At 38.8% G+C, this 19,530-nt stretch overlaps 1 protein-coding gene across 1 annotated transcript; it reads right to left on the bottom strand.

Moving 5' to 3' along the window:
• Positions 1 to 112: 112 nt before the first annotated feature.
• LOC127411557 (membrane-associated progesterone receptor component 2-like) lies at positions 113 to 19,322 on the bottom strand. The gene is made up of 3 exons (XM_051647240.1): positions 18,955 to 19,322; positions 10,170 to 10,325; positions 113 to 2,169 (listed from the first exon to the last, which is right to left on the bottom strand). Exons 1-3 carry the CDS (start codon positions 19,304 to 19,306, stop codon positions 2,072 to 2,074), a joined length of 606 nt encoding a protein of 201 aa, XP_051503200.1. The 5' UTR covers positions 19,307 to 19,322; the 3' UTR covers positions 113 to 2,071.
• Between the last annotated feature and the right edge of the window lie 208 nt (positions 19,323 to 19,530).

The raw sequence follows: 19,530 nt of genomic DNA, 5'->3' as shown, positions 1-19,530 counted from the left end.
CTGTTTACAGTCTTTGCTGAACCACAGTTAGTTCTGCAATTTAAAATAATGCCCTTTGTTTCTATTTTTTCACACCCAAGACCAACACAACAGAGGAGCAGAGAATAACAAGTTATTATTCAAATGTATTTATTCCTGCAACAACACGTTCTTGTCCTCCTCCCCTAAACGCGTGCACACACTCCCTTGCAAACTCCACATTTAAATACATGACATGAGAGCCAGCATTACCTCACTGTTTGCTGCACATGCTTTAATAAAATGATACACATATTTACAGAATCCACAATTTGTTTGAATTTTCCCTCATCCCCCAGCAAAGAAGAAATATTCTTCCAACCTCATTGTTCCCCTCCAGAAAAAAACATTACAACACTTAAAGATGGTTTTGAAAATTACAATTAAAAATAAATTCAATCCAAAAAAGAGGGGGAAAACAGATGGAGACAAGAGAAAGAGCAATGGATCTTTTGGCCAGTACAACACAGCAGTGCGTGTAGTTTAATAACAGCGCAGATATGGCAGTAACACTGAAATAGCTCATAAAGTCTATGTACAAGGTCACGATACAGGCCATCAAGCCTCTGTGTCTGACTCAGTTGTCTAAACTGTGTGAAAATTAAGGAAACGCGCCTTGGCTTTTTCAAACACCAATTAAGGGTAGAAAATGTGGAAAGGGCAGAGCAGATCATGTTTTTCATAAATCTTTGTTTGTGTTTTCTCCGTCATATCTTTCTTTAGATCTCAACTATTTAGGACTGCTTTGTTGTAGAATGAAACTGAAATAAGGCACAATATCTACACTGTATCATCAATAGTGGAAGGGAGAGGTCTGTCGACCAATGAGCAGACAAGCCAATCTATTTAACCTGCAGAACTGATCTTCCCTTTGCATCCCGACCAGCCATTCAGATTTATACAGCTCACATTAAACAACAGTTTCATGGCAAGAATGCAAACAGACACCCACCCAAAACCCCCTTTCAAATCCCTACAGCATCCCAAATTGTTTTTACAAAAATCGTTACACACTAGTGGAGCACACAATACAAAAATTGCTGAGAAAGAACCTGACCCACCCCAGGCCCTCCCACATTTGGATTGGATGATGGCAGACACATCTGGCTTTTGGATTGGTTACTATTTCCATTTGACATTTACATTGATTTAAAATTACAATGTTCCCACAGATGATGAACAGGCATGAGATTTAAATGCTCAAAGTGTTTGAGATGTGTGCTGTGGTACAAAAATAATTACACACCAAAAACTAGCAACTTAAAGAGAAAGAAAAAGAATTAAGACCCCAGTGGCAATTTTTAACCTGTTGTGCATTCCTGTTATCAGCCCCTTTTCGTTTATGCCATGAGCATATGGCCTCTCACGTCTGAGGTCATGAACGGTGATGTCCCCAAAGAAAAATATAAGAATATAAATGTATGTGTATTCAGGGTTTCCTTTTTCCTCCATTTTATTAATCATTTCACATTTTCAGTCCAAGCCGGAACACATAAATCTGCAGGGTTTTTAAAAAGCCTCAGGTCCGTTTCACTTTCCAATTGGGATGTAGGGTTATATAGCAGAGTTTAGGCTACAGAATATGATAGAGGGTTTAATGTGTACGGTAAACAGAGTTTATGGTGTAGGATTGAGCGATTAGGGTTTAGACTGTATGGTGGAGTATTTAGAGTGTAGGTCGGATGGGTTATGAAGTATATAGATGAGTGTTTCAATTGAGTGTTTAGGTGGGCCAGGAAGATGGAATCTGGAGGGGCAACGACACGGTAGCTGGAAATATATCAAGAGCAGGTGACTACGGGAAACTCTGACAGGCTATTAATCTGTTTTTGTAGAAGGTGAAGAACATTCAGAACATCAGGGGGCTTCTAGAAAGAGACGTGTAGCTCCTTTGTGATGGCGCATTAAGTCAATGTATTTGGTGTTGGTTGTACTGGGGACACTGTACGATGGAGTTATAGGGCAGATTCTCAGGGTGTTCTGCTGGGGTACAACAACTCTGGATGGTGGCCTTCTCAGTCCTAGGCTTCAGTTGATGTGATGATTCAGCACATCATTCATGTTTTTGATGATCCTTCATGTCCTCTTCATCTGTGTACTCTGACGGCTCGTCTCCAGGCTTCAACAAACGACCAACGTAGTCATATTTTTCTGAGTAAAACAGATAGGGAGGAGGAAAGAGAGAGGAAGAAATGAGAAAAAGAAAAGTTAGAGTGGAGTTTTGATTGCAACCAGTCATATTTACCAGGACATGTTCTGTTTAGTAATATTGTCAGTTCTGCACCAGCCTGTATTTAGGCAACTATTTTTAAAGGTTTATTTGTTTGTGATCTTTTCTTAAGAGGTATATGAAAAACTCTTATTTGAAATTTGAGCATTTACACTGTGTATTGGAGAACTTAATTTCCAATGAGAAATTATGTGCATTTGCAAACAGTTTTTTATAAAATATTTTGTCATACTTTGTCATTTAAGTGTTATTTCGATTCGAGAATATCCAATCGTGAACCTCATATCATACATCGAACCGAATCTTGAGATAACCATATAGTAACTCTAGTGTTACATACTGAGTGCGTTTACATGCACTTTAAGTCTGATTTCAGTGGGACTAAAGCAATAATTCATCTTTTTAGAATGTCATGTTAGTCCCACTGAAATCATACGTGTACAGTTTTTGCTAAATCTAACTTAACAGACCTAGATAATAAAATTGTATATCATGTATCTAGCATGTATACATGTCAGTTGGACCGTAATAGGTCTCGCCATTCTGCGCGTGCTCCAAAAAGTCGAATGCAACACAAAGCAGTGAAGAGCAACAACACAGTGCGTTTCATTCAGAAGTGATCATCCCTATGCCCTATTCCCTTTGGAGGGCTGAATGGTGTGGGGCTCAAAAATAAAATTTGTTCGGAACTCACCTTTAAAGTCATTTTAATTGGAAATTTATTTTCAGTTCATTTGTTTGTGGTATTTTAAGATTATTTTTTGTATTTAAAGCTTTTTGTAGTATTTAAGCTTAAAGTAACAATTTCAAATGATTTTAATAAGGAAAATGTAGAAACATTTCCCAAACAATTTTGCCTATTAGCTTCAGAAAAGGTTTAGCTGAAAGGTGAATATTTGCATCCCTGATTTTTGGACTGATAAGCAGTCTGTAAACCATTCAAACCTGTGACACATTGATGTGCCTCTAATTAGGGTTAGGGTATTCTTTTGTCCACTGACTAATCCTTCTGTCTGCAATAGTAAACACTCATATCACCCAACATCAATCTTTGCAGTAGCAATAAATGTCTAAGAAAACAAGTATAAAAAACTTTTTCATGATCTTACGTGGACTATTTTCACTCATTCCATCATAAAATACGGTAACATATTAGGAAATGACAAAACCATGGATCTGGGAAGTCACCAAATATATTAAACAGTAGCCCAGAGTGTGAAATTAGCACCAACCACCCGCCAAATGTGACGAGGCTGAATCCAGTTCGCGAGCTCCTCGTCCAAATGCAGGTATTTCATGCTAAGTAATTTTGCTCATCTACCCACAACAGGCGGGCGTCCAGTAAGAAGTCTGAGTGACACATGACAAGACATGCTGTTAGATACAAAGATACGCGCTTTAAGAAACACGCTTTATTCTATTTTTAAGAACAGAAAAAGAAAAGCCGTCAATGCCCGTGTCAATTCCCTGTTTGTTCAGAGGCATGCAGTCTCGTGGAACAGTTTCATTCATCTGAAAACAGTTTGCAAGAATAATGTCATCTATGAGAATGCTGCAAATGATCTCTGATCAACTCAGGAAGTGCTTTGAGTTTAGTTCACTTTATTTCCACTGAGCAGTTCTCGGGTAACATGCATTGTTAATGCAACTCTGCAGGTTCAGTAATATATAACTTTCTATTAAAGAAACAAAGACAAAAGTGATTAATCCATAAAATAATGCAAGACATGTTCACCTTGAACCTAAAATTGAGTTTTACTTTCTTTACCAAAACGCAATACAAACACAAATTCTATAAGAACACATTTAATTTGGCAGCATTATTTATGGAATTTAAAGCATTATTTATATAAGGAATTTATTAAGCTTATTTATTATGATTATTATCTTTACATTTCTAATTGTCTTTAGTAGGCTATTAGCCATTTTCCCCGCTGTCGTTGACATGATACTTGCGTGATGACAAATGTGGCCGTTGGAGATGGTTAATGTTTGGATTTGGGGAGGTGGTCATATAAGAATTTTTTATCACTTTGTTATTTTTATTGTTTTTTTTTCTCCTCTCATTTCGTTTAAAGTGCAATTTGAATTTAGGAATTTCTTTTGGTTACATTTTTCGTGTTTCAATAATTACATTTTTCAAGCAAAATCAATAAAGCAAAAATATTCACTGACCCTCTGTAGGGGGTAGATATCGCCCAGCCCTACTATGAATACAGGATGTAAACATTACAAATTAGACATTATCTACTGCACTAAACATTATTATTACGATTTACACGGAGTTTATAATGCAATATTTTTTATTTTAAACTATAATATCGGAGTTACTTTTAAAATAATGTGTTGCTTTTGTACACCTCTACTGCCCCTGTATTGTGAGAAATCAGGAGTAAAAATGTGCAGACTTCGGGGAGGAGTCATAGTGCATGACTGGCATTGTAGTTCTATAGAGTGTGAGGCCAGAGACTATTTAGCAGAGATGAGTCACTTCTATTTAAATGAATGGGAAAAATTGGAACGCCCAACCAAGAAGCTCTAGCACCCAACAGTCAATAGATGTAGAAAGGAAGTCCAGCCTTGCAGATAAAAGAGCCAATCAAATTTTTGATACAGACATCGCCTGTCAATCAACTCGCTAACGCGCATGCAGATTTCATGTTTTAGCGTAATATGAGGTCAACATTCGATTGAGTGAAACGTGATTTATTCATGTGTTATTCAACACACTGTATAAAAAAATAAATAAAAATAAAAAATAAAAAAAATCAGTAAATGCGTTTAGGCAGAGGGATTATAAGACTAGTCTTCCACTAGCCACTACATGCTACATAGGGTGAAACACTCGCTTATGCAGCCGAACTGATCCCTGTTACAGCTCCCCTTAACTGGGAGAATGGGATAAGAAAAGACTCTGGATCAGTGGCTCCGAGCAACGTTCTACATTGATTGTGTATGAAGAGAAAATGTCTTAGTTTCTAAAAATATTCAACATTTTTGTTTTATAATAAACAAGAAGTTTGATTCATGATACAATCCGTTTTTATGACATTTTGGTAGCAACGATTCTATTCAAGTCGTATCAACAGTTGTGGTGTCTGTACGCACTGTGGATCAACTCAAAACAAGCGTGCACTGAGATGACTTCAGTGAAAAATATTCATTCATTCATCAGACTTATTCCTTGAACATGTTATGCTGGCATTCCCCACTGAATTTTATCCTGACTTCTGAAAAACATCTCAAGTTGACTCTGGCATTGTGGATGGGCACAGCACACGATGACAGATCTGATGCAGGTTCAAGTGTTGGACTTTGCTACTTTAGGTAAGACAGTGGTTATTCTTCATTATTCATATTGGCTGCCATGTTTATTGAAAAACAAATCATGCATATTCATGTTATTGATTCTTTATTATAAATATGACGTGAAGACCTACTTTCTAAATATCTGTTTGTTTATTGTGTTGTTTTGACATGAGTGTTGTACAGTAGCTAGCATGACCTGTAATGTCTCTTGTATGCAATGCATGGCTTATTTGTATGGAATGCATAGCATAGCAGAAGAGAAAGTGGCTGTGAGGAAAAAAGTAACGCAAAAGTAACAATTTACTTTCCATAAAAATGTTTTAAGTTACTTTTTTTAAGGAGTAACGCAATATTCTAATGAGTTACTTTTAAAAGTAACGTTACCCAACATTGGGCATGTATACTTGGACCGAGAGATGAAGACTGTAGCTCGACCATGCAAAAACCCACGATAGTTTGATTATAACTGCTTATGTGAACGTTGTAAGAAATGACTATTCTGCCCTAGAATGTGAGTCCCACTTGACCTGATTTTGTTAGAGAAAGCGCATACCCCCAAAAGGACTTAATTATCATAGTAACAGATTCAACTTTGTCACAGTAACATCTGGGTGATAACACCCTGAGTGACTAAATGATTATAGCATGGCAACAACAGCGGGACACAGAGAACCATCTCAGATAAAGGGATATGTGACCTTAGTTATCATTCAGGTATTTGTCTAAACAATTGGTATTACCACACCATTTGAGTGCTCACAATTGGAACAACATTGGACAACCAGACCGTGAGATTATTATTCTTTAATTACATGAAGAGCACAGCCTCATTTACATGATGGTCGGCATGTTATTTTACAAACTAGTTAAAAGGTTAGGTTTTAGAATGCTCGTGGTTCAGTTCTGACTCTGACGAATCCAAAGTGCTTCATGTACTTTGTTACTGAGAAACTGCAATGAAGACTTCAACATCTTCATCTCAAGATTGACGCCTGGTCCTGTGTGTTTTTATTTTTCTTACATTGTCGAGCCACCCAGCGAGGGATTTCAGAACAACAGCGGAGAAAGTTAAGAAATGTGGTTTTCTTCTTTTATGGTGTTTTGGTTTTAGGTTATCCCCTCATTTAAAAAAAATCTAGAAAAGAAATTAAGGACAGGCATAATTTCAGCTTTATTCAGTGTAGCGGGAGGAGTCTTAAGCATAATTCTTCTGAAGTAGCGTGGTGGCAGAGTTGTATCGGAATTGATGTTTCTAAAGTAACTGAAACTTATAGTGTAGAGAGCCCGACGAACTGCGGCTCTATTAAGTTTAAAACCACAAACCCGAAGCAGTGCGGTTTTTGTCCAATGTACTGCGTAGTGTTTTAAACTTATTGAGTGTTGTTAAGCCCAACGTACCGTGGCTGGGTAGGCTGTTTAAAAGTATAACAACCCCACGTATCGTGGTACTAACCAACGTAGTGTGGCAGTGATATATTTTAAACTGTTAGACCATAAAGAGTGAGTGTTAGTGAAGTTGAACTTGGAGGCCCAACGGAGTTTGGTTGAGTCCGAAACAGTGAGACATTTAAAGTTCAAAAGGCCCAACTTCTATTGGTATTAAACTTTTATTTTATTTAAGGTATTGTGGCATTTTTATTCATTTGCATCCAAAGCATAGGAGCTGTGAATAACTAAACTAACGGGTATCTTAAAATAGAGTAGTCAGTGAAGAAACAATTGCGAATAGCCTATTGAATTAGTACAGCAATTCAATAAGATTTAAAATATGTAAGAGCTGATTGTGAAATACATCGCTAAGCATGGCTTACAGGAACTGTTTGATGGGATAGAGAGTGTAGTGGATGAGCCCTTTGTGTGGGCAACATCCCGGTTCGAAATGTATCCAAAGATGCCTAAAAGCAAAGAAGGAAAGTTGGCTAATGCACTTCAAGCTCTTTTTGCATCATACAAAGTAACTAAGAAAAGATTGGTGGAAACAAAGGCAGAAAACAAGATGCTTCATTCTCAAATCAGTGAAAGTCTGTGAGAAACTACCAAGCTGATGAGATTATTTTGAAGGAACAAATTGTGAAACTAAGACAATAAATAAATTATTTTAGGTCTTTACTTCAAAAGACGTTGTTTGTTCAGAGGCATGAGTCTTCAGATGATTCTGTAAGGTTTCCAATAGCACCAGTTAGAACAAGAAGGACAGGAACTGACAATGAGCGAGATAGTGACCCCAGAACTGGAAATGAGAGAATTGTTGATTCCAGAACTGGAATTGCACCAGCTGTAAGCCACCTGTCATTTACTGACATTCAAAGTCTTGTTAAAGCATTTCAATTCAGTGAATTTCAACCAGGTGAAACGGATCCTGTTGAGTTCGTCAAATCTGGAGAATGTAGTGGTGCTTTACAGATGGTTAGATGCAGATGCATGTATAATTCTTATGAATTGCCTTCCTCACTCATTCACGAGAGCAATCTCTCATAGTGTTCATAGCAAAAGAGCAGACAGAGTGGCAAGGAGAGAAGCTCTACTTGGGAGTTATTGAGAGCTGATTTGGTTAACTTGAAAAAGATAAGTGAAGTGACAATGGAACCTGGGAACATCCTGTAGCTTTTGCATCCAGGTTGTGGGAAATGTTTAGCTCTTACAGTGGAGTACCAAACGTGACTCAGCAAAACCTCATGTTTAAGTCTGCATTAATAGCACAGTGTACTCCACACATGAGCGAAGCCCTTACTCAGCCTGTAGATGTAAATACACCATATGAGCAATGATCTCCAAAATTACTCAGTACTTCAATATAACCACTGAAAGAAAAGCCACAGAATCCAGAAATCCAGTCGCTGCTTTTGGCAGAAATAATTTTGTTTTACATGAGGAAAGAGGGGAAATAAGGCAAGACAGTGCCTTTCTGCACACAAATGAAAGATGAGCTATCATGATTTGATTAAGAAGGTGAGCAGTTTTAACAACATTTGTCATTGTTGAAAGGAAAGAAGGAAGAAGCCATTCACACCTTTCCAGACACATCACTGCATGAACATCATGACTGTAGCTCAGTCACAAGCAGATGTTAACTGGAAGAGGAGAAATAGTTTCCTGATATTAGCCACATTTTTTATAAGGATTTTAATTTATCAGAAATGGTTTATGACTTTAGATTCCAATTTATGATATTGATGTAATATGATAAAACGATTTGTCTGATGATTAAACTGTGATTAATGTTTTGAATGAGTAAAGATTCTTGTAGGGGAAAGGGTGGGAGCAACCTCTTCTTTTAGTTCTCGTTTCAGATACAAGCACCAAGATGTTTGTCTGAAATGTGCGATCTCCTGGAGGAAGATGGTCCAATCTTGGGGAAACCAGAAGGCCAGAGGAGCCAGGGGATTCTCAAAGAACAGAGGGAACACAAACCAGAAATCCAGGAGACTTCCAGGTCTGAAACATCCAGAAGCCCAGAGGACCACTTCAAATTGGAGAACTCCAGACAAGAATGACCCAGTAGAACCAGAGGACCACCTCAGATTAGAGAACTCTGAACATTAAAAAGATCCAGAAGCCCAGAGACCCAACTTGGATTATAGAACTCTAGGCAAGAAAGGTACAGAAGACCCACAAAAAGAGCCTGGATCAATTGGACAGAATGGAAAAAACAGAAACTCCAAATGTGGTCCCTCCAGTAGGACTCATTTTCCAAAGAGAAATGTCTAGAAAATGGAAAAGAAAATCTGTGAGATCAAACCACTTTCAGACACTACATGATCCCCACACACCTAAATGGCAAACATGTGGAATGCAAAAACACATAACATTCTAAATGTCAAGAAGTTTTTGTACTGATAAGACTTTTCACTTGTAATAAATGAGAAAGTTACTTTTACTTGTAAAGAATTTAATTCACTGCTTATTTAATACATAATTAATAAAATACAAATATTTTTTCTTTGAATTTCCAGTAACAACAATTTTATCCTGATATATACAGTTACTATGCTATAATGACTCGTATAATACAGTGATATAAGATTTGTCATAACGCCCACCCCTACTGTCATATTTTATGCCTGATTTCCCCTACAGGCACTAACAGCAGAGAGGCTTGAGCGATGCATGGCACATTCTTCTGTATCACACAGCAACACAAACAGACATGAGGCTGTGATACTCTGAATCAATCTAGCAAACATTAAATTAAAACAAACATTCCCTAAAGCAGTCTCATTAAATTAAACACTGAGGCTTGTAGGCCAAACACAAAAGATTGCACGGCAATGATAAAAAAGGTCTTGATATATCCATACATTTATATCGCCTAGATGGCTACAGCTCTATAAATATCTATTTACATATAGTTTAAAAATCATTGTGTGCCATGTATTGTTATGCTTATCAAACTTTATTAAAATAAATTGAGTGTTCCATGCGCTTCACATGAGAAGTGCTATTTGTGTGGTGTGCAGAATTGCTGCATATGAGGAGTGTTCCAATCAGTTAACATTTCAGTTAAGATGCTGACTTAGAAGCCAGCTACCCATGTAGCAACTCAATAGGTTTTGGAACAGAGCTTATATGTTTGTTTAAATATCCTTTGAATTCTTGAATTTATCTGGCTTACCCATGAATTGCATCTCCCATTCTCGAACACTCTCCATCTGCACAGCGTTCAGGTCTGAAAGATCATCATATTCGTCCCGTAAAGCGTCTTTCTCAAGACAGAATGTGGCCAGACCCCGAGAAGCATCTCTTCCCGCAAAGATCCCGTAGGGGCCCTCTGGAAGGGGAGAGATACTGTAAGTAAAGTGGTCACACAAACAAATTCAAGAACATTGTGTCATTACAGAGACAGCAAGCAGTTCTGAACATGCCCTGTATTGTAAGGCCACTGTCATTACAGCAGCCCCCAAAATGGCTCGCTGTATTCAAATCAGGTGAGAAATACTCTAAATAATATAGGCATGCAATCAAAACAATAACAATATCATAAAGTCAAACGTTGCTGCTGGTGCAATGCTCCCAGCTAAGAGTGGAGTGGCAATTAAAATTCCACATGTCTTAATTTCAGCTCTGTCATGGACCTAACTGAAAGAAAACATGATTACTGAGTCAGTGGGTCAGAGGCTTCCAGACAAGCTGAGAGTTTTCTCAAACACTACTAAATATCTGGGTTGAATGGAGCAGCACAGGCTTGTAAACACAGGTAACCCAAAACACCTCTGAGAGATTCTTTAAAACACTGTGTTGAGTAAGAAAATGAATGCCATTAAAATTAGATAACACCAAAGACAAGAATCAACCCCAGCTGTGCAGAGATAAATCTGTTCAGGGCACACCTTTGACCCAACTCGAGACGTGACAGCAAGCACAACAGACTGATAAACTTCAGTCAACCCATCAAAAAATGACAAAGATGTGATGAGGAGAGGAAGACAGGCACGTCTGACTGCACTGTTAACAATCAGAGCAAAAATCTCACATTTAGGCATGGATCTCAACTAAGAGGCAATTTAAAGGGACAGTTCAGCCAAAGATTAAAAATCTGTTATTTACTCACCCTCATGTTGTTCTTACACAAAAGAAAATGTTTTAGGCAGAATGTTAGCATCAGTCATCTTTTACTTTTATTGTATATAAAAAATAAAAAAAAATTATGCAATGAAAGTGAAAGGTGACTGAGGCTAACGTTTGGTCTAAAAATCTCCTTTTGTGATCTACTGATGGAGTTAGACAGGTTTGGAAAAACATGAGGGTGAGTAATGGGGCTTTTCCACTGCACGGTATGGCTCGACTCGACTCTGCTCGCTTTTTGGGGGTTTTCCACTGTGGATAGTACCTGGTACATTTTTTAGTACCACCACGGTCGAGGTTCCAAGCGAGCCGAGCCTAAATGTGACGTCAAAACCCTGCAGATCACTGACTGGTCAGAGAGAATCTATAAGCTAGATGGCAGGTTAGCTTACCCTCGTGCGTCGTCTTTGAGCTAACACAGTGATGTCCTCGTCTGCGCTTTGGTGTATGATTTCCCAAACTCTCCTCTTTTTTCTAGCGGTATTTTGTCTTGCTGCCGTCAGCCTCTTTTGAAACACAGTTTGTTGTCTTGCTGTGAAAAACAGCCACATGCCGAGAATCAAGAACACCATTCCTTCGATATCCTCCATTGCTCCTTTGTTGTGTGTTTGTGTCGCGTTTAAGATGATGTCACGGCAGTAGAGGCGGCGCAACTATGACGATCAGCCTATAACCCCACCCATGTTGAGGCTGCACTAACTGCAGTGGAAAAGCAAGCTCAGAAATGTAAAGCGAGCAGAGTCGAACCGCAACGTGTTGTGGAAAAATGCCATAAATGGCAAATTTCATTTTTGGCTGAACGATCCCTTTAATTTATGGCAACTAACCCATTACGACCCACTGATTTTAAAGGAATATTCAGGAATATTCCTCAATCTACACCATTTGTGGCATAATATAGATTACCACAAAAATGTATTTTGACTTGTCCCTCCTTTTCTTTAAATAAAAAGCAAAAATGTCAGTAACAGTGAGGCACTTAAAGTGGAACTGAATGGGGCTGATCTTTAAATGTTAAAATACTCACTTTTTAAAATGTACATCCATAACATGTAAACAACATGAGTGTTAACATGATTTTAGTGTGAAAAAAATCCTTTACAAACCTTTTTAGTGTTAAGTTATATAACATTTTACAACTTTGTTGCCATGACAATGCAAAAACCAAGATTTAAACAACTTTAAATGTCAAATAATACCAGAGTTTTAACAGAAGAATTAATGCAAGTGCTTTTAGAAAATTATAAGATTCACATTTCTGCCTTTAAACCCTCCAAAATTGTGTAAGTGTCTCACTGTAACCTACATTTTTGCTTTTTTAAAGAAAAGGAGAAGGGGTCTAAATAAAATTTTGTGGTAATCAACATTAAGCTACATGCTGTCGATTGAGCTAAAAGGAATAGTTCACCCAAAAATGAAAATTCTCTCATGATTTACTCAACCTCCTGGCATCCCAGATGTGTATGACTTACTTTCTTCTGCAGAACACAAATTATGATTTTTAGAAGAATATTTCAGGTCTGTATGTTCTCACAATGTAAGTGAAAGGATGTCAAAATTTTGAAGCTCTAAAATCCACATACAGGGAGCATAAAAGTAATCCATGTTATTATTATTATTTTTTTCCCCATAATTCTCCTTCCTGCCCAGTAAGAGGCGATCTGGACAAAGAATGTGAATCACCAAAAACACAGTAGTAGTATGAGAAAGTAAAGAAAATGACTGAGCAGGGAGGAGAATTTATAGTAAAAAAGAGGACTTAAATATTGATCTGTTACTCACCCACACCTATCATAATGTTTCAGAAGATATGGATTTAACCACCAGAGTCGTCTGGAGTACTTTTAAGCTGCCCTTATGTGGATTTTGGAGCTTCAAACTTTTGGCACCCGTTCACTTGCATTGTATGGACCTACAAAGATATTCTTCTAAAATTCTTCATTTGTGTTCAGCAGATGTAAGAAAGTCGTACACATCTGGGATGGCATGTGGGTGTGTAGATAAGATCATTTTTATTTTTGGGTGAAATGACACTTTAATCAGTATTGAACCTGGAATATTCCTTCAAAAGTGCAATCCATGGAAACAAAGTCCCTGGTTCAAGGAAGATTAACTGCCAGTTCAAAGCCTTCTAAATCACGCCTGATGATGACTGGGTTGCTCACACTTGTGAAGGTTCTTATCATCTCTTGATTGTCAGAGGGGAAAACAGAGCCATTTTTTATTCTGAACAGAAGGCAATATAAGTGGAAAAAGAGCCTCTTTCAATACTTTTTTCTGGCTCATCATCTGACCAGCATGCGCAACAGCAGCTGAACAAATTGAGACAGACACACACACACACACACTTCAGCAGTTGTGTTATTATTTTAAAGGGAACATGTAGGTCCAGCCAAACGTTGACCAAAAACAACAAGCTGCCCTCTGGTCCAGTGATAAGACATGATGGCCTGCTACAAACCAGAACCATAATCTCAAAGCAAGTTACAAAAGAAAGTGAAAGTGTAGATTGACAGTAAAACAGGACTTAAATATTGATCTGTTTCTCACCCACACTTATATCTCTTCTGAAGACATGGATTTAACTAGTGGAGTTGTATGCATTACTTTAATGCTGCCTTTAAATGCTTTTGGAGCTTCAAAATTTTGGTACCCATTCTCTTGCACTGTGAGGACCTACAGAGCTTAAATATTCTTCTAAAAATCTGCTTGTGTTCAGCAGATGAAAGAAAGTCATACACATCTGGGATGGCATGAGGATGAGTAAATGAGAGAATTTTCATTTTTGGGTGAACTATCCCTTTAAGATGCCACTAGAGAATGCAGGTGTCTAAATGAAGGACACTTCCTGCTGACACCACACCTTAACACCCAGCGCTGCCCCATAAACTCCACAGATGGTCAGATAACATATCTCACATACAAATATAGCCATGAGATATCTGATGCCCTATCGCAGGCACAAGTTCACTACAAATCAAAACCTGTACAATAAATTATAACAAACAAAGCCATGATGATACAGTACATCTTTGAGCTTCAAAAGCTAGTTTTATGCACATTCTTGGTTTAATTTCTGTGCCACGTTTCCAAATATAGACCCAAGACAAACAAAAGACTTCTGTTTCTGCTTTGAGGGCAAACTATTTTACATATTTGTGCAACAAACAGCTGTTTGCACACAGCAGGCTGAAGCCTGCTATTAAAGTAGAGGAAAAAGGAACAGCATTGGCCTGCAGGGGACAGAGAAAGGAATGAAATGAGTGTTTGATATCTTAACCAAGGCCACTACTTTACTTAGCTGACCAAGTATCCATCACTACAAATCAGGGGCGGATCTACCGGAAAGAAAAAGCATTGCCACCCCATCAGCTACTCCAGCATAAGTATCCAGATTTATCAAATATAAATGCAAGTATATTATCACTGATTTTGACGTTGTGTAAGGATTTATTCATGTCAAACTGCCTACACAATGCACAAATGACTACAGACTAGGGCTGCACAATTAATCGAAAAACGAATCGCGATTACGGCTGCCGCAATTATATAATTGTGAAAACTGAAGATTACAGCGTTCAACTCAAGTCTGCTCGTATTGCGTCAATGGTTTCTATTTACAACGTGTTTTTGCAGCGGTTGAGTATTCTAACCAATAACTAACATGTCTGTTGAGTAATGAAACGGCAATGGCCAATCAGAGGTGCTTAAATTAGTCCGCCGTAATATCAGTAATGACAACTGATCCTAATGCGCAAGTTTTAAACCATCTGAATGCCCAGATGCTTGCTTTATGTTCCACCTCTGTTCGTGGTGGCACACAAAAATTAATACTGAAGAAACTTCACCTGACACTTGAAAAGAAGCTGTAGAACAAGAGCGAAAAGCACTTTGGAATTATTTTGGATTCATTGCATATTGCACTGCTCACTTTGAACGTAGATGTTAAATACACTGCAAATGAGCAACACGACAAAACTAAAATGCTCCCGTTCTAATCAAGGCATAGACGCAGTGTAAATAATTGATTTATTATGCTGATTAAACAGTTTTGTTTTTAATGAGAGCATTCGTGAGAGTGCAAAACTTTGTGCAGAGCGTCACTGAAATAGAGTCAAAATGCAGGTCTCAAACAGTGTAAACCTGCGGTGAGTGACAACAGTCATTGTAATGGGAGAGTTTGTTGCGTTGCTCTATTTCTGTGTACAATTTATTAAAAATGTTATAACAGGGAGGCCTGGGTAGCTCAGTGGTAAAGAAGCTGGCTACCACCCCTGGAGTTTGCTAGTTCGAATCCCTGGGCGTGCTGAGTGACTCCGGCCAGGTCTCCTAAGCAACCAAATTGGCCCAGTTGCTAGGGAGGGTAGAGTCACATGTGTCACTATAATGTGGTTCGTTCTCGGTGGGGTGCGTGGTGAGTTGAGCGTGGTTGCCGCAGTGGATGGCGACGCCTCCACACACGCTATGTCTCCGTGGCAATGCGCTCAACAAGCCACGTGATAAGATGCGTGGGTTGACGATCTCAGACGCGGAGGCAACTGGGATTCGTCCTCCGCCACCCAGACTGAGGCGAATCACTACGTGACCACGAGGACTTAAAGCACATTGGGAATTGGGCATTCCAAATTGGGGTAAAAAAAATAAAAATGTAATAACAGTTTTGTTTTGTCATGTTAATAAGTAGGCCAATGTGAATTTGATTTGTACAAAATAGGAATAAAGTAATTCAGCTTAACTGTTCTAAGTGTGTTTTTGGAGGTGTAGCCAATATAAAGAATATGGCATAAATAGCATATTTCAGGAATCACCGTCATTGTTATCGCGTCTGCTGTAATAAGACCCATTTGCCATGCAGCTGGTATTAGTAGATTTAACAGTTTCACGAATCGCACAACCTCCGATCGCAAATGACTGTTTTTAATTTCCAAAGTGCAACCACTGAAGCCAAAAATGATCTAATGATGATCTTACATGAACAAGATTAACACTGAAGATCTAATGGGATGAATGGTCCCCTGTCTCGCCACCAAAGGGCTTACTGAACACAGTAACTTGGTCAATTTAAATCAGCTGTTAATAAGTTTGAATACCGAATGTGTCATTATTTACTGTACGTGGACTAATAATTTAAGCAGCAATTTAGCAATTACTTTATTTTTTCTATACCATAGATATCCATTTAAAATAATTTTTATTTGGCCTAACATTAACAAACATTATTATACTATTTAATGCTTAAAAAAAAACTGGAGTGCAGCTCATATCCACTATTGAAATCTGCTACTCTGAAGAACCGCACGGTTGCTAGCTTTGTGACGTCATGGTAAATTAATATTTTAATCGACATTAATAATCGCGATTACAATATCAAGGGCAATAATCGACAATTATGATTTTTGCTATAATCGTGCAGCCCTACTACAGACCCATAGCGTGATTGATTACAGCAGCGAACAATCCCGTGACTGTTTACAGCAGCAGCCAATCACAACATCGACCAGTCGCCTACCTACTATTGCAGCGTGTGTACAGTGTTTGGGCTCTCGAGGGTTGATGAGCTTATTTCCTCAACAACAATGACCACATTGACAAATATGTGAAAAAAAAAAAAGAGGTAAAAGATTAATTTCTCAGTTGTTTCCAAGTATTCACTGAATGATTATTAGATACGTCGCTGTCAGTTATGGGTTGAGATGTGTCCTCACCACTTTTTGAAATAGCTTTCGTCAGGTATGTGTATAATCCACATGAAACATCTCCAGTTCTTGAGTTGGTTTTTCTATTTCATCTGTTTGTGTTTTGACTGACGATCCGGTGCTGGAATGTGTTATTTTGAATGTTATGATAAGTTTTCTTTGAGGCTGTTATCAGTGTCGTTTAACGTCAGCAGTTTTGCTGCAGCTCGCGCTCTTTTCCGTGTCCCCCATTGTGATGGGCTTCTCGGCCATATTGTTGTATGTTGTCTTTTTCTCTTTCTCTCCCTCTCTCTTAATTACTCTCAGGTGTGGGGTAACCAGGTGAACTGACTGTTGATGGGGCGCACCGGTGCGCAGTGTGTTTCCTCCCTATATAAATTGAGTGTTTCATTTCTGGGTTGTGCTATGGGAGAGGGTGGTTTGTGAGCTGTATCATATCGATCAAGTGTGCATATTTTTTTTCTTCTGGGTTCCCGCTGCTGGAGCGGAGAGTTTGTGGTTGTCACCGTCTGAAATTCGGAGTTCGCTGTTTTTTCATATACAGAACTGTCAATAAATGTGTCTGTGTTTCCGCTACTCTCGTCTCCCTGCATCTGTTATAGCATTTTATTTTTAAGAACCCATCCACTGATGTATAGATGCAATCTTGTTTTATTAAAAGAAAAAAATTATATTTGGGCAAATTAGAATCCAAAACCTCTATAAATTAAAGGCAAAAAGTTACCACTAGATCATGTGTTCATGTACTGACTAACAAAATCCCAAGACTGATAGTTGCAGATGTAGAGATGAAATTACCATATTATGTGAAATATTTATTTGGGTGCTTGAATCAGTCATTAAGATTGACTGTTGATCAAAACAGGTAATGCAAAATAATCTTTTACTGCGCATAATTAATATTCATGAGTTTTGCAGCACTGCCCCCCATAGTACAATTTTATGTTCCATTTATTTGTATTTAGACCTAACTTTGTGTTAATCTTTACTTTCAAATGGATTATTCCAGCTGTTACAAAGGTGATAGGCCTTCAGGACTTTATTAGTAGAATAACACAGGATATGCATGCATTTTCCATCCATGGGTACACTTAAAAAGGTAGTGAAGTTTAGTCCAGATGGCCAGTTCTAAATGTCAAGCTTTGGAACATTTAGAATGTGTTGACTTGTTTAATAGACAAAGTCTTGGTGCTCTGGAGATATAAATGTTGTTAATGTTTATTATGCAAAAAAAAAAAAAAAAATGGTTACTATGTGGTTCCTGTGGAAATGCAGTTGTTTTGCAAATTCATGGACATCTGTAATTTGATAGTGACTCTTACTAATGAACTAGTACTTGTTGCAATGAAGATTGGTGCCTTAATCCATAATAACTACGCATGGGCGCTTGCTTTGGTGTTGCCACCCCGAATAGTCTACATGCCACTCCATAAAAAAAAAAAATGTCTAGATCCGCCCCAGCTACAAATCAAGCTGTTAACTTATAAACATGCATATTTGTTACTGCATCACTGAATGCACACAATGCAGTTCCACCTGTATAGTACATGTCTGATGTGTCATGAAGAGTTTTTAGGGAAAGAGGAGATGGTTGTGAGAGCATCACACAATGGCTCTCGTTCAAAATATTCACAAAAATGACAGAATGAAGCCTGGCAAAGAGTTCAGCAAGGCAAACAGATAATGCTTTGAGAGAGAGAGAGAGAGAGAGAGAGAGAGAGAGAGAGAGAGAGAGAGAGAGAGAGAGAGAGTACATGCAGGCTGTTAGTGAATGTGGTCATAGTTATGAATAAGAATAATAATCCGAAGAGTTAATCACCAGTGATCAAATAAGCAATTACAACAACAACAACAACAACAACTTCACCACCCTTTTCAGTAAAGCTAAAGAAAACGTGTTTCCCGGAGTGGTGGTTGGCAAACTAATACCAAACTCAGATAAGACATGAGCACAGCCTGTGTGTATATCACAGCAAGAGTCTCTGGAGTCTTTACCAGTATCAGCTGCTCATAAGCTTTCCACTGACTAATGTATTTACCAGTACAAGCTGGTTAGGACACAAGCTCTACTCTTCTGCTGCAGTTAAACATCCCTGAATATGGGTGAGTTCAAACCCTGCTGTTTCAATGCGTCCTTACCGCGTCCATAAAACTTCTTGCCGCTGGTCACGTCGAAGACCTTGGTGTTGACTGCCATGAGGATGCGCGGGTTCTGTACGCCGTCGTACTCGCGCAGCTGCTCCAGAGTGAAGTCGCGTCTTCTCATCTTGGGCAACGGCGAGGCCTCGCTGCCCCGGCCCGAGTCCGCTCCCGCCCTCCTCCAAACCCGCGCGTAAATCACGTAACACACGACCAGCACGATCGCTAGAACGCTGAGATTGAGCAGCATGACGGTTATAGCGAGACCGGCCCCCGGATCTAACTCCTCTGTAGTCCCCTGGCCGCCACTAGTGTCCGCCGCTGCACTCCTACCGTCCCCATCGTCCGCCATACTGCAACGATAACGCCTTCCCACAGCGCGCGTGCCCGCCCACCTGGCACGCAGCAGCGCGTTTGATTGGCTCCCAGCCGCCGGAACGCCGCGCTATCTGCCGGCAGTTGTAGTTTTCTAAGTAGCTGTGTCGTTTCTTTGAGTCACGCCTACAAGACCACCAAGCACATGCGACCAGACAAAGCTTGAGATAAGAAAAGGCGCTAACTGATAGGATTATTTCT

This window comes from Myxocyprinus asiaticus, chromosome 20 (assembly GCF_019703515.2).
Source record: "Myxocyprinus asiaticus isolate MX2 ecotype Aquarium Trade chromosome 20, UBuf_Myxa_2, whole genome shotgun sequence".
Lineage (NCBI taxonomy): Eukaryota > Metazoa > Chordata > Actinopteri > Cypriniformes > Catostomidae > Myxocyprinus > Myxocyprinus asiaticus.
The sequence above is the reverse complement of the archived record's forward strand: the minus strand, read 5'-3'. Positions and strand labels throughout refer to the sequence as shown.

What these genes read in the sequence shown, in the direction of transcription:
- LOC127411557 (XM_051647240.1), bottom strand. Translation starts at nt 19,306, where the DNA reads ATGGCGGACGATGGGGACGGTAGGAGTGCAGCGGCGGACACTAGTGGC. An exon ending in CAAGAAGTTTTATGGACGCG is followed by an intron (nt 10,326 to 18,954) that starts GTAAGGACGCAT and finishes CTCCCCTTCCAG; the next exon opens with AGGGCCCCTACGGGATCTTT. An exon ending in ATGGGAGATGCAATTCATGG is followed by an intron (nt 2,170 to 10,169) that starts GTAAGCCAGATA and finishes TGTTTTACTCAG; the next exon opens with AAAAATATGACTACGTTGGT.